The 25161-nt window shown below is 41.3% G+C and overlaps 2 protein-coding genes and 1 pseudogene across 2 annotated transcripts; all 3 read left to right on the top strand.

Moving 5' to 3' along the window:
* Window positions 1–8323: 8323 nt before the first annotated feature.
* LOC147456885 (uncharacterized) lies at window positions 8324–10081 on the top strand. Its single transcript, XM_086513249.1, has one exon. It carries the CDS (start codon window positions 9599–9601, stop codon window positions 10079–10081), a length of 483 nt encoding a protein of 160 aa, XP_086369375.1. The 5' UTR covers window positions 8324–9598.
* Window positions 10039–11312, top strand: LOC147456886 (uncharacterized). Its single transcript, XM_086513470.1, has one exon. It carries the CDS (start codon window positions 10202–10204, stop codon window positions 10931–10933), a length of 732 nt encoding a protein of 243 aa, XP_086369596.1. The 5' UTR covers window positions 10039–10201; the 3' UTR covers window positions 10934–11312.
* A 901-nt stretch (window positions 11313–12213) lies between these two features.
* Window positions 12214–13569, top strand: LOC147456887 (uncharacterized; annotated as a pseudogene).
* Window positions 13570–25161: the final 11592 nt, after the last annotated feature.

The following is a 25161-nucleotide window of genomic DNA, read 5'->3' on the forward strand; positions in this document are numbered from 1 at the left end:
ACACCCCATAGAGAGTAGCAGCTTGATGGTCATGTGGCACCACCTCAGCGGCTTCTTACTGAGCATCTTATCCGATCTCCTCCATTGATGCCATTGTGATTGGTACATGGTAGCCCTCATAGGTCCGTGCACTACGAGGGGCTACCTCTATGATGTACCACCAGCTTGATGCAGACTTTATAGGATAAAATATCACCTGCCAGAGCTACATAACTTACAAGAGAGCTTCCAAGCACATAACTTTTAAAATTGCATGTTAACTATTTACATACTTACTTGTTCACAATGCTCGGGTAGTACGAAAGTGTCTCTTGGGTTCCATTTTTTAGTTGAATCCACCTCAAGGAAACCAGACTCTCCTCTGTGCATAGAGGCGTTGCAACCCTCCATGTTTATCTTGAACCATTGCACGTGGAACAAGTCGAGAAAAAATCCTCTATAATCAATCCTCAAAATCTCTTGTAGCGTGCAAAGTAAGTGAGTTCCGCCACCACAGGATCTGTATCAGAGGACCGTCGTCGACTAGACTGTTCAAATATTGCCATGATTCCACAATCTTAAGTAAAACACTTTTTTTCGATCCGTTCCATCCTAAAATGTCAACCTTTACACCATGCTGCTGTGTATGACTTATACTACAACCAACAAAGATTATGAGTGGCCGTTCAAACATCTAGAAAGTCACTAGTCATACATTGCAAACTTACCTTTGTCGCGCAACCCCGAGAGTACTCCCACTCCTCCTTAGTCACTTCTTCACCGCATTGTTGTGCACTTTTCAATTGGTTGTGCAACCTTCTTAAGCTCAAGAATGTTGGTAGGCTCTTCAGACCCACCGGATAATGCATCGGTGGTCGTCTTCCCCGTCTCCATTCAATCCATGCCCTTTGTCGCTCTTGCTTTGCATCCTTGTATTGTGAAATCCACTTTTGCATCACTGGATTGTGAAGCATGCAAAATCGATTGATTTTAGCCTCTAGATCTTCCGTCATCTTCTTCTCAAAACCGAGATTGCACATGAAAATCCCAAAAATGCGCTCATCATCCATGGTTTACCATAGCATGTCCCGGGTTTTATCAAATACGTCTAGCCACTAGGGACTAGGGACTCTGATACCAGCCAACCTTGTGCCATGCTACCCTCTGGACGTGCCTTCTGATGCACATATCCCTTGAGTGTTTTCATGAAACATTCTAAAAAGAACATCCATTTGGAATGTATTGTGCCAGCTATTTCCACCTCATCAACTATGTGAACAAGAAGATGCACCCGAATGGTTAGCATGGTAGTAGGAAAGTGTTTTTCAGACATGCACACAACCTCCACAACGTTTAGTTTGGCAAATGGTATGGAGTCTACATTGATCTCCTTTTGTGAGATCCATTGCACCAACTTCACAAGTTTGTAGATTGTGTTACAGACGTCAACAGACAAACATCCCTCAATGTCCGTCGGCAAAATAAACTGCAAAACACGTCTAGCAATGATATTAAAGTCCACACACAAATTTGTTACACAATTCCCACTATCATATATTCCACTTCAAACATACCTGACACATTTTATGCCAGTTTATGCCAGTCGTGTGACTTCAAACCGATAAGCTTTCCTTCTTTAGTGAAACACGTTCGGAGTGAGTGTATTACGCCAGTGGGGGTCCATACATATCGAATGGTCTCTTTTACTTTGTGTTCTTGGGCTCTTGTCAAAATCCATGGCGCTTTAGGGAGTTTTATCGATCCATTGGATGTAGTCTGTGGCCAATATTGCTCCATACGATCCACATTTCTAAGGTCAACCTTGGCTCCCAAAGTATCTTTCTTGCCAGTTAGATGGTCCCACAACAGATTACCTGTAATGGAATTTGCCTATTCAATTTGAGAATAGCGGAATTTAATGAGAGTACTTTCAAGAAATGATTTTGTGAGCATAGCGGGTATACATAATTGAAGATAGCAACATAATCATAGCAATTAGTTAACTTGGCATAGACAATACTTTTGCAAGAGAGAGAGTTTAGAGAACATGACAACAATTGAGGACCGGATTTATGTGGAGCCGGTCCCCCCTCCAATAGGCATTTGTATTATGATTTCTCCCATAAAGAGAGACTTGTTACAATACAGTCTTTGTGTTCCTTGTGACCTAGGTGATGCCATGAAGATGGAAGGCTTCATGCACCACAAACATAACATAAACTTGAAGAAAGCTTTAACTATCCCAAGCCTCAGTCCCAAGACCTCAAACACCTTCGAAGGTGGAGAGAGCTAGCAGGGAATGAGGGTAGGGAAGAGGAAGAAGAAACATTTCGTAGGAGAAAGAATTAGTTCCTCACTTATCATACTCTTGTTGCTAGCATACATAATAGCATAGTAATGAAGAAGAAGGAGATGGCAAGCTTAAGCATTGAAGCATGGCTCTTGGTTGGATTTGCACTCCATAGCCAAGAGTGTTGGTGTAGGCTCTCAACCTCTACTTGCTTGGAGAGGGAGCTCTTGCACTTTGCATATCACACCATGAGAGTGCTTGTGAGTGTGTGTGGGTGAGTATACCCCCTAGGCACCCCCCTAGCTTGCTTGGGTCGACCCCCCCTTGTAGCTCATGCCTGAAGCTCATTGGACCCCTCCAGGCCTAGCCAATCACAAGCAGGAGCCATTACAAGCAACATGGGTAGCCTTGGGACAAGTGTCCCCCTTTCCCCTTTGAGAGAGAGGACTTGATAAATGCTAAAACAATTAGATAATTCATGTAATTTATCATTGGAACCCTTTGAAGCCTAGCCAATAGGCTTCAAGCAACACATGAAGGTAACATGGGTAGGGGCCTGATATGTGTCCTTGCTGCCTCTTCAAGATGGGCTTCCCTTGTGTGTGTGAGTGGGTGTTCTCTCTCTAGGCCCTAGGAAAAGGGCTCGCCCCCCCTCTTGTAGGAATGCTTTTGACTTTTAGGTGATCAAGCACCTTACTCACCAAGCATGACAAAGCACTTGAACTAGGGGGGGTTCCCACAAGCATCTCAGGCAAGCTTCTCAAGGCACCTCAAGTACTTTAATCATGCAGCAAGTCAAGCACCTCAAGATGGAGCCAGTCAAGCACCTCAAGCATCTTAATCAAGCACCTCAAGCATGAAAAACACCTCAAGCATGACAAGCACCTCAAGCAGGACAAGCACCTCGAGCTTGGGCCGGGTTCCCACCTCAAGCTCAGCCCTAGCTTACTTAAGGTCAAAAGGACTTTTACACACATTTATTGGAGGTCTTCAATGAAGCTAACCCTAAGGTCTTATGCTCCATTGGTTAGCCTTGCTCTTTGATAGACCATCTCCCTTTTGGGCCCCTTTACATTGGCCCCGTGTTGAGATAGATCTAAAAGCACATACCTATATCTTAACACTTGTTCCCGTTTATTCTCCCACATTAAGTGATCAATTTAATATGAGAACATCATTTGGGTTAGTTAGATATTAGATTTTATGACATTACCCACATTCTTGAATATATGCATTAGATCGAGCAAGTGATTGATCATGAGTCTGGGCCAATATGGTAACTCATACCATAGAGAGAGTCTTTTTTATCCCTGGGGACAAGCCGTCATCACACATCTCCTTCTGCTCTAACCATGCTTGTGCAGACATCCTCGATGGCTCTCTTCCCAAAAAGCTGTTGTGTAACACATGATTCTCTAGAAGATACGCTTGATGACCTTCGTAGATTTGCTTCTTCAATGATGGCGCCCGACGTGCATTAAGTCTAGGTCCACATGTGACACATGCTCTGTATCCGCTTGTTTGAACCCCTGCATGTATACTCATGACAATAGATAATCTTGAGAAAAACCACGATTTACAGTGTTTGAGTTTGTGTGTAAATCACGTGAGCATTCTGTTAGTCCGAGATAGTCATGCATGGTCCACATTAGTGTAAGGTTTCCAGTTTCTAAAACCTTAGAAATTGTACAAACCTTGATCAAATTAACTTGGTTGTTAAGAAAACACTGTAGAATGATCCAACTATGGTAAATATTGGTATTTTTGGAACCGTAACCAGAGCTTTACTAGGGTTATAATTTTTCAGAACCAAATTCTGATAAAATCTGGAAAAGTTACGGGCTCTGAAAGGTTACACTATGAATTTAATTAGTTAAGTAAAATTGAATGGTTTCAGTAATTATTACTGCTAAAGACTTTTTATCCTAAGGTTCTAGAAATTGCAGATATTTCCAAAATTAATCATTAAAAATCAACAATCTAGCAGAAAATCGATTTTGTATTTCTGAGGGGCTGTGTGGGGTAATGATGAACTTTCCCAGACTAGATTTAGCAGCAGGGAGCATTTTTGGAGCTGTAGGGCTGCTTGGGATGCAAGTTACTGCCATTTTCCAGCCTGTAAGTGCCCAAAAACCTATAAATATGACCCTTGCTTCACAATTTCAGACAGACTCGGAGCCTTGGTACATCCTCTCTCATCTAGAGAGACCTCTATGCAAAAATCACTAGAGAGCAAAGCTCTAGTTGGTTAATCAACGGTAATTAGCACTAACCTTTCTTAATTAGCAAAGCTAGGTTAACCTATTTACAAATTTCTTAATTAATTGAAGATTAAACCTATGTATACTCTAAAATTCTCTCTTAATTCAAAATTATCTGTTGATTATTATGATTAAGCTTAGGGATACTAAGCTAATTAATTATTATATCATATTAGGGCTAAAATTACTCATTTTATCCATAATTTAATGATAATTATACTAAATAAGTTTAGATTAAAATGAGATAATTATCAAAGCTGTGTTAGACTATCATTATGCTAAAAAAATTATCTTGTAATTTTTTGAGTAATTTTCATAATTAATTAAGCAGAATTACACTGTTTTTAAGAGAAAAGTAAAGAGGGAAAATAGCAAACTAATTCAAAATGCTTTGAGATAACTATCAGAGGTAAATCACATCTTAAGAAACCTGTGATAATTATTTTAATCTCAGATAATTAGTTTACCTAATTATCATAGTAGAATTACACTGTTTTCAGGGGAAATTAAAAGGGGAAAAATAGCAAATGGATGCAAAATGATTTGAGATAATTATGAGACATAAATCATATTTTATGGAACCTGTGATAGTTGTCTTAACCTTAGATAATTAGTTTAACTAATTATCTCAACATAATTACACTGTTTTTAGGAGAAATTAAAAGGGGGAAAATAGAAAATTTATCCAAAATTATTTGATATAATTATAACAGGTAAATCAAATTTTATGAAATGTGTGATAATTATATTAACCTCTGATAATTAGTTTAACTAATTATCTTAGCATAATTACACTATTTTTAGGGAAAATTAAAAAGGAGAAAATAGCAAACTGATTCAAAATGCTTTGAGATAATCATCAGAGGTGAATAACATCTTATGAAACATGTGATAATTATCTTACCCTCAGATAATTAGTTTAACTAATTATCTTAGCATAATTATACTGTTTTTAAGAGAAATTAAAAGGGAGAAAATAGCAAATTTATTAAAAATTATTTGAGATAAATATCAGAGGTAAATCACATCTTATGAAATCCTTAATAATTATCTTAATCTTAAATAATTAGTTTAACTAATTATCTCAGTAGAAAAACACTCTTTTTAAGAAAAACTTAATGATAGAAAATAGTAAATTAAATTAAAAACCTTTGAAATAATTATCAAAGGTAAATCACATTTTAACAAACCCGTGATAATTATCTTAACCACAGATAATTAGTTTAACTAATTATCTTAGTAGAAAAACACTATTTTTGAGGGTAAAGGGAAAAATTAGCAAATCATGTAATATGATTACATACTATTTATCAGAGTTAGACTACATGATAAAAGGCCATGATAATTATGTCAAGGTTAGAAACTTAGTATAAATATTTATCTAAGTCAAATTATACTAATTCTAGCTGAAAACTAAAGAGGGAAACTCGTAAATCATACTATATGAGTACATGCTATGTATTAGAGCTAGATTACATGATGAAAAGGCTGTGATAATTATGTTAAGGTTAGAAACTTAGTATAGATATTTATCTAAGTCAAAATATACTAATTTTGGCTAAAATTTAAAGGGGAAAATTAGTAAATCATGTTATATGATTACATTCTATTTATTAGAGTTAGATTACATGATAAAAAGGTGGTGATAATTATGTCAAGGTTAGAAAAATAGTATAGATATTTATTTAAGTCAAATTATACTAATTTTAGCTTAAAATTGAAGATGGAAATTATATAATTTAGTTGAAAAATAATAAGATAATTACTAGAGGTAAAAAATATCCTTGTTTACTTGTGATAATTATACCATAATTTATTAGTAAGTTTAGAAAATTATAATTGACTAAAAGTCCTATTTTTGACCAAAGATTAATTAAAATAAACAGACTTTGTGGTCAAAAGTTTTTAGCAAAATTATAGTAAGTGTAAACCTATGATATAAAGTTGAGGAAATAAAATCTTTGAGAGAAAATAAATAGAATAAATATTAAGCTCAAAATAAGCAGATTCCAAGCTTAGGATTCGATGGAAAAATTGGGAAAAAGATATACAAATTATAAGAAAATTAGGATAGCTTAGAAAACCCTTAGGAAAGCTGTGGAAAAAGTTATCATGCCTATATATGAAAATAAGAAATTACTAGGTCAAGAATTTACCAATTAAGACTATAAAGTTAACCTAGATTTGGGAAAAATTGGATACAAAGGTTAAGTTTAGCTTTCGGATAATTTACCTAATGATTAAACGTCCTTTTTATAAGGATAAGAAGTTATGGCACCTAAAAGGACCCGAGCAAATCCTACATCTGATGATGAGGACGTAGCTCCAAAACGAACTTGAGCGTCGCACGACGACGAAGCCGGGCCTAGTAGTAGGGGACTACATAGGAGAGTCTTCAGGTGCCAACGCAGGAGCAAATGGCCAATAAATCCCAGGTGGGTTTCCCATTATTCAATTAAGTCTTTAAATAGTTTAAGTTCTTTTATAAGTTAGCATTGCATACGTAAGGAGTGAGTAAGAATAAGAAATTGAATAATTGACCAAAAATGGAGGGTAACTTCCAACGTGCATTGTTTAAAATGTAGGAAAGAATTGTTTGGGTTAAAATTGATTGAATTAAGAAAGATATGATTGATCATCCTTAAGACAGCTTGTCTCAAAACACCTCTGACTCCTTGGTATATTTTGATGATAATGATGGCTTTCCAGCCATGGGTAAGTCGGTTACCCCCATGAACGTTGAGTTTCTACTCCATGTCATGTCTTGATGTTTCTACATAAGTTAGGATACCATTTTTTAATCCTAGGGGAGCCGCCCGGTTGTATGGGCAACTGGTTTGGTGCATGGGCACCCGGAACCTTGGGTGGGGGTTTATCCAATCCGGATTGTGAATAAGGAATGGGTGCCATTTTTTCACCCTTAGGTGATCTTGAGACAATAAGAGTACTGGTCATGGTTATTATGGACAATGTTTTGATTGACAGTACCCTGTCTTAAGTTTAAAGATGTCTGTTTGCTAAAGAATGTTTTCAATACTGTTTTCAAGAGCTGTTTTAATAAAATCCTGTTATGAAGGATAAAAAAAATCATTATTTTAATTGTGATAAGAACGTTGGTACGGCCAAACTCTGTCGACCTATGGAAGTGCAGGAAGTCGAGGCATGGCAATTTGCAGGCAGATGGTAAGGTGTTGCAGTGGCTATTTGATGCAAGATATGGCCGGCACTATCGTGATGTGTATGTCAAATGTGGATTTTAGCAGACCAACGGGGGTTTTCAACCTCAGCCGCTCGGGTCTCTTAAAGGCTCTTGCACGGGCTAGTACCATGATTTGTGATATGTTGAATGCTTGCACTGCTTGGACAAGGTCCGAGTTTTGGTGATGCTTGAAGATGAATGGGTAACAGCTTATGATCATGAGGCCGGCGGCATGAAAAGTGATCCTCAGGCTTGCTTCTGTTCATTGGCAACGCGACGGGAAGCTAGTCGCATTTTTTATGAGGGGTGGAGTTCAAGCTTCGAAGGGTGTGTAGATGGAAAGGTTGAAGGAGGTATTCGTCGATGGTTGCTGGCGTGTGCATGGGGGCCAAGCCCAAAATCTTTTTAAAGCTATTAAAAGAAAAAAGCGAGCTGCTACAGTGAACGAACAGCGCAACAGGAAAGAAAGGGCCACTTGGGCCATGCATGAGGGAGAAGCGCCAGTTGGATGACAGGGGGACCATACAGGAACGGTGGGGAGGCCAATTTATAGGTGAAGCGACCAATAGCGAGGTCGCGATTGGCGGCTGTAGTGGTAGCGGGCAAGGTGTCTAGGCCACGAGGTGGCGCATGTTGAACAGATGGGTTGGCCGCCAACGAGGGCGTGAGAACTAGGTGCTGCACGGCAACGCAACAGAAGCTTAAGAGGGGAGGATGGCGCTGCTGGGGGAAGGCCGCTAGGGGCCCATGGGGCAGTGAGGTGGTGGGGCTGAATATGATAGGGGCAGGGCTGGTTTGCAGAGGTAAGAAGCCAGGAGAAGGAGGGGTTAAGAGGAGGGCCATGGCCTGAGGGGTGAAGACACCGAGAGGGGTGGCGGGCCTGAGTACGGGACTACCGGGCAGCTATACAAGGCCGGGAGGTGTCACAAAGGCGGGAGCGCCATATTGGAGGTGCATACTGAGAGCCTGAGGGGCAGCCAAGGCAGGAAAGGAGCCGCCAAGAGCTTCCAGAAGCCAGTGGATACGGGTGAAGGCGCTGCAGATTTGGGAATTTTTGGGGTCGGGTCCCACCAAGGTGAAGGCCGTTAGGACTACAAACGGGAGGGTACGGCCATGAGCAAGGGGTGATGCCCGTGATGGCGAGGATTGGAGTCACGAGGGATTGAACGAGCAAGTGAGTACAGGAAGTTGGCGGTTTTGTTGACCACACAGTTGCTTGGTGAGGCCGGGGTTTCCTCACAAGGGGCATGCCATATCAAGTGAAGATGATCGAAAGCAAAGGAGGCAAGGAGTCAATTGAGCACTGAAAAGGGGAGATCATCAGCGTGTTTGGAGCATCATACACATTTTTCTGAAGAGTTTTCCTTGATATTTGTCCACTCTATTCTCAAATTAGTGTTAATCATCTCTCTCGATTTTGTGTCTAATAGTATGTCGGGTATATGTGTGCTTCCGATGGGTGTTGAGCGTGTGCTCTCTATAAGGATGTTGGTGTGTTCAAATCCACAAGCTTGAAGGGAAACGGGTGCTTGCCAAAGATTTGATTGGGGTTTTTAGTGTCGATTGTTATTGGACTGCCTATATGTCATACGGTGCTCTACAATGTTATAGATGGAGGCTATCTGAACCTACTTTGCAAACGGATCTATCTAGTCAGGGTTGGTCGGGATCGGGCTTGGACATTAGTTGTTTGCAGATTGTGTATCTGGAAGTGTGTTTGCTAGGGGATAGGGGTGCTATGAGATCACTGAGCTATATAGAGGCATTGAGTTTATGTGCTGGTGGTTTTCCCATTTCCCCCTTTCCATCTTGTGGTGCCCCCACCGAGGACCCACTAATTGCTTCCTAACAAGGTGTTCTTGACTCAAGATGAAGCAGGAGTTTGGTTCGGTGTTCAAAGGAGATGAGGATGCAGATGATTGGCTTGCAGATTTTGAGCTATTTATGCTGACAGTACTGCGGATGCGAGCTGATGAAGCAAAGCTCCATACTCTACCTTTGGTGCTGCGAGGTAAAGCAAAGGTTTGGTTCGATGCCTTAGAAGAGGTGCACAAGCAAACTTGGATCGGATTTCGCGAACAGTTCTCACAAAGGTATAGAAAGGTGGTGTCGGCTTCAGAAGCAGATGCGAAGATCAAAGGTTTGCAACAGGACATAAGTGCCAATTTTGATGCTTTTGTTGATAAATTTGAAGCTTATTGGGAGGATTTGGCGGTTGCTACCCAAGCAACCAATGTGGGATATTTGAAGCTCGAAAGGTTTTTATCCTGCTTGCATCCCTATGTTCGTGAGAGAGTTGATTATGAAGATCCAAGCACTTATGATGAAGCCGTTAGAATTGCCAAAGTATAGAGTCGAAAGATGAAGAAGAAGATGGAGGTAGGTTTGATACAGTCGGCAATCATGGTAGCCAGTGGACCTAGGCCCAAATAGATTGAAGAGCATCATGAGATAAAAGCTCCTTTGATCGATATGAATGTGATCAAAGCACATGAAGCTAATGCCATGGTAGAAGAGATAGAAGAAGTGCCAACCAGGGCTCAACAGTTGCAGAGAGGAGTCTACCGAGTGCCACCTAATGTGCTTGACCAAGTGCCTTCCGAAAAAGAAGCGGGGGAGAACATAGCTGAAGTGCCAAAGTCAGTGAGCTTTGTGGAGAAAGACGAGCTCTGTTCGAGCTATAGCAGTGCCTTGGATACGGACAGCACATGGGAAACGGAGTCCGCTCTCTCAAGGTATGAGACCTATGATGTTATGTATGTCGATAATTTGGTCCAAGAAGAGCAGGTTGCAGGTGAAGAGTCAGTTTGCGAAGACCAGGGGGTTGGGAAACCCTCTCTCTTGCCTTGTGATGGTCAGGCCCTGTTGACGGAGGAGGAATGTCTTGATGAAGATGATTGGGGATTCGATGAGCCGGTGGTGGATGTAGATGACGAGTGGCAGGTTTTGGTTGCTAAAGCTATGGCAAGGATAAAGGATATGCGAGGTTGTGTACCTGCTCCATTACCGCTTGAAGAGCCTACATATGAGGTTTTGCTAATGTTTGCTTTGGATGATCAGTTGCCACAGGTTGGTGCCATGCTGCTGATGGATTTGTTGATAAAAGTTGTTATGCAAGCACCACTATGTCACTTGCTACAGGTTGTGTTTTTCAAAGACGATGAAGCTATGGAGAGCTCGCTAACCGATGGCTGGGAGACATAGGATGCAGAAGATATGCGGGTGTGTAGGTTTGTTTTGGGCGTGGAGATAGTCCATGTATACAACTTTTTGAAGGGTGTTGCTATGAAGTTTCTACAAGACAGGTTGGCTGACAAAGTTACAGGTGCAAAGCAAGGAATACTTGCCTATGTTTTACAGACGGATGATGATGATCAAAGCTTTATTTTTGATCCTGGTGGAAGCTTCATTACAATTGGGAGAGCCTATGGCTCTCCTATTGACCCAAGCGGGCTCTACAGCAGATGAATCTCTCTCTCTATCTATCTAATGCTTCTTGTACATAGTATCTATCAATTTTCTTCTTATGCAATGATATCCTATCTAAATAATACTATGGTTGAGCATAAATGCTCAACGAGGGGGTGGGCAATGATGGTACGACCAAACTCTCTCGACCTATGGAAGTTCAGGAAGTCGAGGCATGGCAATTTGCAGGCAGATGGCAAAGTGTTGCAGTGGCTATTTGATGCAAGATATGGCCGGCACTATCGTGATGTGTATGTCAAATGTGGATTTTAGCAGACCAACGGGGGTTTTCAAGCTCAGCCACTCGGGTCTCTTAAAGGCTCTTTCATGGGCTAGTACCATGATTTGTGATATGTTGAATGCTTGCACTGCTTGGACAAGGTCCGAGTTGTGGTGATGCTTGAAGATGAATGGGTAACAGCTTATGATCATGAGGCTGGCGACATAAAAAGTGATCCTCAGGCTTGCTTCTGGTCATTGGCAACGCGACGGGAAGCTAGTCACATTTTTTTATGAGGGGTGGAGTTCAAGCTTCAAAGGGTGTGCAGGTGGAAAGGTTGAAGGAGGTATTCGTCGATGGTTGTTGGCGTGTGCATGGGGGACAAGCCCAAAATCGTTTTAAAGCTATTAAAAGAAAAAAGCAAGCTGCTGCAGTGAACGAACAACGCGACAGGAAGGAAGGGCCACTTGGGCCATGCATGAGGGAGAAGCGCCAGTTGGATGACAGGGAGACCATACACGAATGGTGGGGAGGTCAATTTATAGGTGAAGCGACCAATAGCGAGGTCACGATTGGCGGCTGCAGTGGTAGCGGGCAAGGTGTCTAGGCCACGAGGTGGCGCATGTTGAACAGATAGGTTGGCCGCCAACGAGGGCGTGAGAAGGAGGTGCTGCAGGGCAGCGCAACAGAAGCCGAGGAGGGGAGGATGGCGCTGCTGGGGGAAGGCCGCTAGGGGCCCATGGGGCAGTGAGGTGGTGGGGCTGAATACGATAGGGGCAGGGCTGGTTTGCAAGAGGTAAGAAGCCAGAAGAAGGAGGGGTTAGGAGGAGGTCCATGGCCTGAGGGGTGAAGACACCGAGAGGGGTGGTGGGCCTGAGTACGGGACTGACGGGCTGCTACCCAAGCAACCAATGTGGGATATTTGAAGCTCGAAAGGTTTTTATCCTACTTGCATCCCTATGTTCGTGAGAGAGTCGATTATGAAGATCCAAGCACTTATGATGAAGCCGTTAGAATTGCCAAAGTAAAGAGTCGAAAGATGAAGAAGAAGATGGAGGTAGGTTTGATACAGTCGGCAATCATGGTAGCCAGTGGACCTAGGCCCAAACAGATTGAAGAGCATCATGAGATAAAAGCTCCTTTGGTCGATATGAATGTGATCAAAGCACATGAAGCTAATGCCATGGTAGAAGAGATAGAAGAAGTGCCAACGAGGGCTCAACAGTTGCAGAGAGGAGTCTACCGAGTGCCACCTAATGTGCTTGACCAAGTGCCTTCCGAAAAAGAAGCAGGGGAGAAGATAGCTGAAGTGCCAAAGTCAGTTAGCTTTGTGGAGAAAGCCGAGCTGTGTTCGAGCTATAGCAGTGCCTTGGATACGGACAACACATGGGAAACGGAGTCCGCTCTCTCAAGGTATGAGACCTATGATGTTATGTATGTCGATAATTTGGTCAAAGAAGAGCAGGTTGCATGTGAAGATTCAGCCTGCTAAGACCAGGGGTTTGGGAAACCCTCTCTCTTGCCTTGTGATGGTCAGGCCCTGCTGACGGAGGAGGAATGTCTTGATGAAGATGATTGGGGATTCGATGAGCCGGTGGTCGATGTAGATGACGAGTGGCAGGTTTTGGTTGCTAAAGCTATGGCAAGGATAAAGGATATGCGAGGTTGTGTGCCTGCTCCATTACCGCTTGAAGAGCCTACAAATAAGGTTTTGCTAGTGTTTGCTTTGGATGATCAGTTGCCACAGGTTGTTGCCATGCTGCTGATGGATTTGTTGATAAAAGTTGTTATGCAAGCACCACTATGCCACTTGCTACAGGTTGTGTTTTTCAAAGACGATGAAGCTATGGAGAGCTCGCTAACTGATGGCTGGGAGACATAGGATGCAGAAGATATGCGGGTGTGCAGGTTTGTTTTGGGCGTGGAGATAGTCCATGTATACAACTTTTTGAAGGGTGTTGCTATGAAGTTTCTACAAGACAGGTTGGCTGACAAAGTTACAGGTGCAAAGCAAGGAATACTTGCCTATGTTTTACAGACGGATGATGATGATCAAAGCTTTTTTTTTGATCCTGGTGGAAGCCTCATTACAATTGGGAGAGCCTATGGATTTCCTATTGACCCAGGCGGGCTCTACAACAGATGAATCTCTCTCTCTATCTATCTAATGCTTCTTGTACATAGTATCTATCAATTTTCTTCTTATGCAATGATATCCTATCTAAATAATACTATGGTTGAGCATAAATGCTCAACGAGGGGGTGGGCAATGATGGTATGGCCAAACTCTCTCGACCTATGGAAGTGCAGGAAGTCGAGGCATGGCAATTTGCAGGAAGATGGCAAAGTGTTGCAGTGGCTATTTGATGCAAGATATGGCCGGCACTATCGTGATGTGTATGCCAAATGTGGATTTTAGCAGACCAACGGGGGTTTTCAAGCTCAGCCGCTCGAGTCTCTTAAAGGCTCTTGCACGGGCTAGTACCATGATTTGTGATATGTTGAATGCTTGCATTGCTTGGACAAGGTCTGAGTTTTGGTGATGCTTGAAGATGAATGGGTAACAACTTATGATCATGAGGCCGGCGACATAGAAAGTGATCCTCAGGCTTGCTTATGGTCATTGGCAACACGATGGGAAGCTAGTCGCATTTTTTTATGAGGGGTGGAGTTCAAGCTTCGAAGGGTGTGCACTAAAATGTTTAGAAAACTTCTTCACTTGGAAGAGGATTCCACTAGCGGCTGTAACCTCACATCTGTTAGGGGAAAAAAAGCGTTGGTTAAGGATACCTGAGCCCAATTGTGGCAGTTATAGAGCTGAAATAGTTTTCTGGACTTTTAATATGTTGTCCCGTTCCGCTGCGAGACAGGACTAGGTCTTCTTCTAAGGCTATAGACCCAAGCAATTGTCAATGGTAAAGGTTTATTCCTTGGATTTTTCTTGTTTAGAGACTCTGATTTTTATTAGACCTAGAGACTTGTCAAGGATCCCATCCCGATCTTGGTATTGGCGGGTTGGGGACCTCACAATTGCCTCTGATCAAAGCATTCCGTTGACGTGTGTGTCGGCTCATATCCACCACTTCTATGCCAATCCACAATTGTTGTAGCTCTTCCAATAGTGAAAAAAGATACACATCCATATTATTCACTTTATACCGCCCCGACACAATCAAGCTTTGCCACAGTTGCCCCTTCTTGGTAGTCAACCACGGGGGAATGTTGTAGTTGACAATGAAAACGGGCCATACACTGTAAGATATTGATCTCTGACCAAATGGATTTACGCCATCCATAGCCAGGCCTAGGTGCAAATTTAGAGCTTCCCTGGAAAAATCCAGCCATGTTTCGTCTATATATTTCCAAGCTGCACAATCTACAAGAATCCGTAGCACACCATCCGAAGATTTATTCTCCTCATGCCATGATGCTAGGGTGGCCATGGACTTACATTTGAAGAAATGCTTGATGCGAGGAAGCAAAGGAAAATGTCACAAAACCTTTTGTGGATTTTTTGTTCCGTGGAGATCTACTCGATATCTCTCGGAATCACATTTCAGACACTTCTCCATGTCTATGTATTCCTCTCTGAAAAGAATGCAGTCATTAGGACAAGCATGAATCAAATTGTAATCCATTCCCAAGTTTTGCAAGATCTTTCGTACTTCCTCTATGGAATCTGGCATCACATTATCAGCTGGCAGTATGTGCTCTTTGAGCAATCTACACATCGAAAAAAATGCGGTACACTTGTTAAGTATTTGTCAGATCATTATATATCTAGAGTTTTTTTATTAAAGTAAAAACATTGTAATAGATCAGCTAAAAAGCACTGTGACGCTAGTGTCACTCCATCCAAAGTTTGCCTGCATGTTGAGAAGAACCACGAGCGCCTTCAATCTAGACACACATGCTTCATCATACAATGGTGTATCAGCTTCACTTTTCATATCATCATAGATAAGCCTGTCCGAATTCATGATTGTCTCAATCATTTCATTGATCTCGGACTCAAACATTGCGTCATTGGGAATGTGGTCTACATGATCATCCTCCGAGCTGTCAGAGGCTACATCTTGTGGCCTCACGTATGCGGCTTGACCAAAGCGCCTACAAACACGTCTATTGGGTTGCAAGATTGCTGCCTGTTGGCCAGCGTCAGAGTCCGATGAGTTATAATTGGCAGAAACTCGATCTATAATAGATGGATCAAACTCGCCAAATTCGTGAACATGCTGCAAAGAAACGCGTCTTGTCCGTTGCACAGCATGCTTGTATTGATTACAAGGACATAAGATCCTTGTTGAGAGATAGGTGTTTCGGTTGGACGGCCCCACATCCTCGTCACTACTCATAATGAATGTAAAAAACTTTTAGCCTGGACATAAATTTAATCTTTTGTTGGCATCCTCCATCTTCTCTCTCTCTCTCTCTCTCTCTCTCTCTCTCTCTCTCTCTCTCTCTATTCACACTGTAAACTACCTCACATTCTCTAGTCATATCCAATCTCCGCACACCTCGGTTTAGAGGTGCACGGAGATCAGAACCACCGGGTTATAATCTCGTCTTTATTGGTGGTCAATGCCTATATTTGTGGGTACAAGAAATCTACACACCCACGTCTACATGATAGTGCATGTAGTGGACAAAACCCCTTTTCCTCTTCTCTAGCTGTAGCAATTCACATCATCCTAACAACTCTTCACAGCAGATCTTTGTTCAAGCGATTACTTAGCACATTACATGTTGGCCTCAAATTTGAGTATCATACCGTTGAAAGCTTTCCAACTTAAGATTGCATCTGTAGAGAGAAAGAGAGGGATCACCGTTCACCTAACTCTATTCTTTTTTCCGTAATCCCAAAGGTAGACTTTAATATAAAAACTAAATCCAAAATATAATCTTAAATCTAACCCAATTGAACATATGGTGATTTGCGGCTAATTGAATATGGTTAGTGTGTGAGTTAATAGGTGTCATGTTTTGATGGGAATATACATATTGTTGTGTAAGTAGTGTCTGCTCTTTGGGAAAAGCCTTCATTGACATGTCCTAAAATCTAACCTAAATCTAATCTAATCTAATCTAATCTTAAATCGAACATAAATCTAGATCTAATCTAATCTTACACTCAAAATAAACCTAAATTTAATATAATCTTAAATCTACCCTAAACCTAAATATAATCTAGCTTAAATTTAAATCTAATCTTAAATCTTGTCTTAATCTTAAATCTAAATCTAATTTAATCTTAAACTCAACATAAACCTAAATCTAATCCAATCTTAAATCCTAAACCTATATGTAATCTAACTTAAATTTAACCTAGCTAATCTTAAATCTTGCCCTAATTTTAAATCTAACGTACATCTAAATCTAACCTAATCTTAATCTAACGTAAATCTAAATCTAACCTAATCTTAAACTCAACATAAACATAAATCTAAATGTAATCTAGCCTAATCTTAAATCTAATTTAAAACTTAACCTAATCTTAAGTCTTAACCTAATTTTAAATTTAGCATAAATTTTAATTATAAGTTAAATATAATCTAACTTAATTTTAGATCTTAATCTAATCTAATTTTAATTAAATGTAATTTTAAATCTAACCTAACTCTAAATCTTAATATAACATTTCATTTCATATTTTCTCTACTTTTTATCTCTCTCTCTCTCTCTCTCTCTCTCTCTCTTTGTTTTCTCCCCTTACCTCTCTCTCTCTCTCTCTTTGTTTTCTCCCCTTACCTCTCTCTTTTTGTCTGTCCCCCCCCTCTCTCTCTCTTTGGTTTTTTTTTCTCTCTCTATCTCTCTCTCTCTCTCTCTCTTTCTCTTTGTTTTCTCCTCTCTCTCTCTCTCTCTCTCTGTCTCTCTCTCTCTTTCTCTTTGCTTTATATCTCTCTCTCATTCTCTCTCTTTACTTTATCTCTCTCACTCACTCACTCTCTCTCTCTCTCTCTCTCTCTTTTCCTCTCTCAATGTGTGTGTGTATACATTCTTTGTTTATGCATGTGTGTGCGTGTATGTGTTTTTTTGTTTATGCATGTGTGTACTCTCTCTCTCTTTCAAAGACACAATGTGTGTGTGTATGTGTGTGTGTGTGTGTGTGTGTGTGTGTGTGTGTGAGAGAGAGAGAGAGAGAGAGAGAGAGAGAGAGAGAGAGAGAGAGAGAGAGCGGAAGGGAACTTGAGAGAGAGGAGAGGGAAGGAGCATACCTGGCTCTCCTTCATCTCCTCGTGTGTGTGTGTGTGTGTGTGTGGGGGGGGGGGGGGGGGGGGGGGGGGAAGAGAGAGAGAGAGAGGGACAGTGGGAGTTACCTATTTCGCTTGAGTGCCAAAAACTCAGAACTGAGATTTGAGTTTTTGGCGCTCACGGATTATTTTTACCCCTGTCGGCGTCGCTATGGGCATCGCTATGCAACGAAGAAAATAGCGACGCCTATAGTGACGCTCATAGCGATGCCGTGGATTTTCACTTTTGAGCGTTGCACTGCGAGTGTCGCTAATGTGAAGTACCTCTTGTAGTGTTTCTATAAGTGTATCATATTTTGATTGCATGGCAACCATCCAATCTTTTTGAATTTTGTGCTTCATCAAAGATAAAGGTTCGTCAGCATCACATAAGCTAGACACAGCCAAAGCATAACAATCTGATGCATGGCAAGAACCTGAACGAGTACGACTAGACAAAGGTGCATCCAATTTAATGTCACACAAAGTATGCACCAACCATTTTGGCATACCTCTAGCCTACTCATTCTCATCCCTTTCCTCATCAAGTACATCATGTACACCTTCATTAGTAATAGGTTGATCTTGTATCATTTTCAAAAACCCACATAGGCTACAACATTTGCCTCATCGAAATTTATATTTGCACTTCCACCACTGAAAAGAGGCAACAAAGTGTCATAAATATCATGTGAGCTGACATTATTGTCTCTAGTACATGACAACAAGGGTTGAACAGAATCTTCCACAAACACAACATCCTGTGAGACCAAAATACACTTTGTTTATGGATGATACAACATATAACCTTTGCTTTTAGCACTATAACCAACAAAAATACATTTGACAGCCTTATCTTCCAATTTTTTGCGATGTGTTTGTGGCACCAAAACATATGCCAAACAGTCAAAAACACACATGTGCTCAATAGAAGGCTTTCTATCATGCCATGCTTCATATGGAGTAATAGACTGCAAAGCTTTTGTAAGAAACTTGTTTAGTAATTAAGTGGCACACATGATGGCCTCAAGCCAAAAGGAATGCGGCAAAGCTTGACTTTTGACCATACATCGTGCCATTTTTGTAAATGACATGTTTTTCCTCTCAGCAACACCATTTTATTGAGGCATATACGGAATTGTACATTGGTGTTTTATCCATAACTAGCCAGAAATGCATTAAATTTAAGAGACATATACTCCACCCCTTGATCTGAACGGAGGGTACTGATTGTACATTTTAAGAAATTTTCAGCCATACCCAACAAATTGTTTAAAGCACATAAACACTTTGGATTTTTCTTTAAGCGAATACACCCATGCATGCCTGGAGTAATCATCAATGAAAGTCACGAAGTAAAGGTAATTGCCCAAGGATGGAGTTTGCATGGACCCACAAACATTACTTGCACAAGTTGCAACCTACATGTGGCCCTAACTGAACCATCCTTATGAAACTTTAAATGTTGCAACTTAGCCCAATACAACCTTCACAAACATGTTTGATAGGTGCTTCAAGAGGAGGCAAAGAAGCAACCATATCAAATTTTTGCAAATGCAAAAATTGGCAAAATTTAGATGCCCAAAACATGCGTGCCAAAGTTTTGCATTTGAATAGCCTTAGAATCCACAACTGCATTTGCAAAATTCTACTCACACTTGTAATACAAAATGAGCTTATACAGCTCATGATATAAAATGCCTGATGCAAAAATATCATCACCAAAACTGAGATCATGAACTATACATTTGTCATCCACAAATTTTACAACAAGACCAAGTCTAGCAAGTGTAGATATAGAAAAAAGATTCTTCTTGATCCTAGGTACATACAATACATCAACAAGTGTGAAAGAACTACCATTTGCAGTAGCAGTAAGCACAATATTTACAACTCCTTGAAACGGATAAGAGGCACCAGAATTCCCAGATGAAGTATTGCCAACAAAAGCATTAGGAACATAAGATTTTCCACTTGCAAAAGAACCATGAGAAGTGGTTACATTGTTGTTACCACCTTTTCTTTGAGTAGCAATAAAAGACTGTTCAATTGCACACAACAACAATGTGCATAATGCATCAAACTTGATAACTTCAGGATTTCCTTGGGTCATAAGTCTCCAAGTACTAGCAAAAGTTTGGTAAGAATCTAGCAAAGCATCAAGAACAATCTGCACAAGGGAACTATCAAAATTGACTTTGCATGAAGAATTAAGTTGCTCATTTTTATCCTTGACACTAGCAACAAGAAAAGTGTCCATTTCATCTTCCTCATGCATAATCTTTGACTTCAGCTCTTTACACAACAACACAATTCTTTCCTCATTGTGACTTGCATAAAGACCAGCATCCATAATATCCCAAGCCCGTTTTGCAAATTTTGTTGAACAAATGTGAGGAGTAATAGTGCACTTCACAGATAATGCAATCAATGCATGAGCTTGTGCATCTTTTACATCCCAACGAGCTTTCTCCACCATAGGTAAAATAGCTTTGGTAGCAGCAATCCTTCCACCGAAACCTGCAACATCCTCTACATCCTCAAAACCAAGACGTACATCAATGCCCCGCACAATATTCCAAATTCCCTTTGACACAAGGACATGTTGCATCTTATAAGCCCACATAGAGTAGTTGTCCCTATCCAATCTATCCTCAACAACAACAGACATCTTGAACACATTGTTAAGTATGGAGCCTGATTTACCCTTGTAATTTTCTGTGGTAAAAGTGCACATTTGTAAGGCCCCCATTATGAGGAGAAGCGATCGTGCGTGAAGGAAAATCACTCACCGGAAACCAAAATTTTCACGGACAAGAATCAGGGGCAACTTTAAAGGCCTCGGGGGCGGAGGCCCCCGAGACTTTTTTTTGCCGGAATATTCTTTTTCTTCGGAATATTATGGCCGGACGGCGGCCGAAAAGTGGTTGGAAAACAACCGGTCGGTTGGCCTGTGGCTGGTAGTCAATGGCCGATGGCCGGTGGTCGGAAGTCAATGGCCGGTGGCCGGTGGCCGAATTCAATGGCCGGTGGCCGAATTCAAAAGAGGACTTGTCTTCTCAAGGGCGGCCACACAAGGGCGGCCACACATGGGCAGATTGGAGGATCCGATTTGGACTTATTCCCACAAGGGCGGCTACACATGGCTGTCTCTCATAAGAGAGGGCAGCCCTTTTGGCCTAAAAAAGGAGGCCACTTCTACACACATTTCATAGTGTGAAGTTGATGCAACAAGGTGAGTGTGAGGTGGTGAGAGTGAAGCAAGGCGGGAGGTCCATTAAGGGTATAATCCCTTTGTAAAATACTTCTTGTTTTGAAGTACTAAAGCCATTGAGTGGCTGCTTTCCCGTGGACGTAGCCCACATTGGGTGAACCACGTATATTGTGTGTACTCTCTCTCTCTCTCTACTCTATAATCTCGTGTATATAAATCTGTCTCTCTCCATTAAGTAATCTACTCAATTATCTATTTAGCTACGTCTTATTTCCTAACAACTGGTATTAGAGCAAGGTTTGCTCGTAGCTAAATTATCTCAAGGAAAGGATTTCTTGAATTGAGTGGGAGTTATGGCGGAGGAAGGGAAGCTCAAGATTGAGAAGTTCAACGGCAAAAACTACCAACATTGGAAGATGCAGATTGAAGACTATCTCTACCAGAAGGACCTCTATTTGCCACTAGGCGGTCTTGTGAAAATACCCGCAACAATGGCAGATGAAGCATGGATTGTTCTTGATCGAAAGGCACTGGGAACAATCCGGTTAAGCTTGGCGTCAACGGTGGCCTTCAATGTTTCGGAGATGAAGACCACGGAGGACTTGATGAAGTCACTTGACGACTTCTACGAGAAACCATCGGCATCCAATAAGGTATTTCTTATGAAGCGCTTGTTCAATCTAAAGATGGCAGAGAATGGTTTAGTTGCAGAACACCTAAATGACTTTAACACAAACATAAGTCAACTTCGATCAGTGAAAATCAATTTTGATGACGAAGTGTGAGATCTCCTTATACTATCATCTCTACCGGATAGTTGGGACAGCCTTGTGATGGCTGTAAGTAATTCTATCTTTTGCACAAATACTCTTAAGTTTGATGATGTTGTGGGTGTTCTCCTAAGCGAGGAAATGCGAAGGAGAAGCACAGGAGAATCATCAAGTGCTGCACTATCAGTGGAAACAAGAGGAAGGCTTAAGGAGAGGTTCAAAAACCAAAAGGGTCGTGATCGCTCAAGGTGGAGCAAGTCACGCACAAAGTCAGTTCTTGAATGTTGGAACTGCGGCAAGAAGGGCCACGTCAAGAAGGATTGCTGGTCCAAGAAGAAGAAGGAGACAGAGTCTCAAGACAACAAGCCAACATCGGAGGCCAATGTGGCAGGTAAAGTAGAGCAAGATGCTCTAATTCTCTCATTAGACAATGTGTCTAATTCTTGGATAGTAGATTCCGGGGCTTCATTCGATGCGACACCACACAAGCAACATTTCCAAGACTGCACCAAAGGTAATTTTGGGTATGTATACTTGGGAGATGATGAAGCTTGTGAGATTGTCGGCAAAGGTACAGTTTCTGTCAAAACTGCTAACGGAAATGAATGGAAGCTTAAAGATGTTAGGCATGTTCCTTCTCTTCGCAAAAATTTGATCTCTACAGGACAATTGGACGATGAAGGTCACAACATTGCATTCGGAAACAAATGGTGGAAGATCTCAAAGGGATCTTTGGTGGTTGCCAAGGGTGAAAAAGTCGGTACACTTTACTTGTGTACTGTTAGCATGCAACCTTCAGCTTGTGCAGCAACTACAGAAGTTGACAGTGCGGTGTGGCACTACCGACTTGGGCATATGAGTGCCAAAGGAATGCAAATCCTTCAAACAAAGAAGCTTCTACCAGGTTTGAAAGAAGTGGACTTAGAGTTCTGTGAAGATTGTGTTTATGGTAAACAAAAGAGGGTAAAATTTCAAAAATCAGGAAATGAAAGAAAAAATAAAAAACTTGAGTTGGTTCATTCTGATATTTGGGGTCCTGCAAGTACACCATCACTTGGTGGCTCATTGTACTATGTAACATTCATAGACGATGCGACTAGAAAAACATGGGTTTATGTCATGAAGAATAAATCCGATGTATTTTCCATATTTCAAAGGTGGAAAGCCTTTGTGGAGAATGAAACAGGTACCAAGGTTAAATGCCTCAGATCCGACAATGGAGGCGAATATTTCAGCCAAGCTTTTGAAAGCTTTTGTGCTAGCAATGGCATTCGGAGGCAAAGGACAACCCCAAGGACACCTCAACAAAATGGCATTTCGGAAAGGATGAACATGACAATCATGGAACGAGCACGAAGCATGCGGCTACATGCAGACCTACCGCTTGAGCTTTGGGCAGAAGCTGTAAGTACGTCTGTGTACTTAATCAATCGGTCACCCTCAACAACATTGGATGGGGGAGTTCCAGAAGAGGCATGGACAGGTAAATCGGTGAATTATGCATTTCTCAAAGTGTTTGGGTGTGAGGCTTTCATGCACATAGATAGAAGCCTAAGATCAAAGTTAGATGCAAAGTCCAAAAAGTGTTTCTTCATTGGCTATGGAGAAGGAGACTTTGGGTATCGCTTATGGAATCCTGAAGATGGTAAAATCTTAAGGAGTAGGGATGTAATTTTTAACGAACAAAATATGTACAAAGATTACTTGGAAAGAAAACAAACAAAAGAAACAGGTGATGAGTACATGGAGCTTGAGGATGGTGAAGACTCAAGGACTGCAAACGGTGAGATTGTGCAACAACGTCAACCAAATGAGGAGCCTCAACCTATTCCCCGAAGATCTACAAGAACAAGTAGACCTCCAGAAAGGTTTGTTCCTTCCTTCAACCATCTCTTGATCTCAGATTCTGGAGAGCCGGAATCATATGAAGAAGCTATGCAACATGAATCCAAAGAAGAATGGACGAAGAGCATGCAAGTGGAGATGGACTCACTACATCGCAACCAAACATGGGAGTTGGTTGAGTTGCCTAAAGGTAAGCGGGCACTTCAAAACAAATGGGTATACAAGCTAAAGGAAGAAGAAGGTGGGAAGAAAAGGTACAAGTCTAGGCTTGTGGTAAAAGGTTTTTCTCAAAAGAAAGGTATTGACTTCAATGAAATATTTTCTCCTGTTGTAAAAATGAACTCAATTAGGCTTGTCTTAAGCCTTGTGGCTGCTCATGATCTAAATCTCAAGCAAATGGATGTAAATACGGCATTCCCTCACGGTGACTTAGAGGAGGAAATCTACATGCTTCAACCAAAGGGGTATGAAGTAAAAGGTAAGGAGAACATGGTTTGCAGATTAAAGAAGAGCTTGTATGGTTTAAAGCAAGCATCAAGACAATGGTACTTGAAGTTTGATCGATGGATGTTGGATCATGGATTCACAAGATGCAACTCGGATCACTGCGTCTACACGGAGAATTTGGGAGATGGGAAATTCATCATCCTAATGTTGTATGTTGATGACATGTTGATTGCAAGTGCTAACATGCAGGACATCAAAGACCTAAAAGAGGAGCTGTCCAAATCTTTTTCAATGAAAGATTTAGGTGCTGCAAAGAGGATACTTGGTATGAAAATATCAAGGGACAGGACGAAGAAGACAATAAAGCTATCTCAAGAAGATTACATCAAGAAGGTACTAGAAAGGTTTGCAATGCAAAATGCAAAACCAGTTTCTACACCTTTGGCTGGTCATTTTAAACTAACGAAGGATATGTGTCCAAAGACACAAGAGGAGATAGACTATATGTCTAAAGTTCCATATGCTGCAACGGTAGGTTCTCTAATGTATGCTATGGTCTGGACAAGGCCAGACATTGCACATGCAGTGGGAGTTGTGAGTAGGTTCATGGACAACCCAAGTAAAGAGCATTGGCAAGCTGTGAAGTTGATACTTAGGTATCTAAAAGGGACAACAACAAATGCTTTGTATTTTGGAGGAACTAATATTTTTCTAGAAGGGTATGCTGATGCAGATATGGCAGGTGACAAAGATACTCGAAGGAGCACTACTGGCTATGTGTTCACGGTTGGAGGCACAGCAGTAAGCTGGGCTTCAAAGCTGCAGAAAGTGGTTTCACTTTCTACCACGGAAGCAGAGTATGTAGCAATGACCGAGGCAAGCAAAGAAATTCTGTGGCTTCACAGATTAGAAGAGCTTGGATTCAAACAAGACAATTGTGTCTTGTACAGTGATAGCCAAAGCGCTATCCATCTTGCGAAGAACTCAGCCTTTCATTCAAGGACAAAGCACATTGAGGTGAGATATCACTTCATACGCACTCTGTTGGAAGAGGGACAACTAAAGCTAGGAAAGGTGCATACAAGTGAAAATCCTGCAGACATGTTTACAAAGGTGGTCAACAAGGAGAAGTTGAGATTTTGCTCATCTTCAATCGGCATTCAAGGATAAAAAGCCAGAATGGAAAGCAGTGACAGGTTTGGTTTGGAGATCAGTCTCCAAGTGGGAGATTGTTAAGT

The sequence above is a fragment of the Adiantum capillus-veneris genome, chromosome 5 (assembly GCF_014529385.1).
Source record: "Adiantum capillus-veneris isolate H3 chromosome 5, ASM1452938v2, whole genome shotgun sequence".
NCBI lineage: Eukaryota > Viridiplantae > Streptophyta > Polypodiopsida > Polypodiales > Pteridaceae > Adiantum > Adiantum capillus-veneris.

Excerpts from the sequence above, each read along its gene's own strand:
- LOC147456885 (XM_086513249.1), top strand. The coding sequence starts at position 9,599 with ATGAAGCAGGAGTTTGGTTCGGTGTTCAAAGGAGATGAGGATGCAGAT.
- LOC147456886 (XM_086513470.1), top strand. The coding sequence starts at position 10,202 with ATGAATGTGATCAAAGCACATGAAGCTAATGCCATGGTAGAAGAGATA.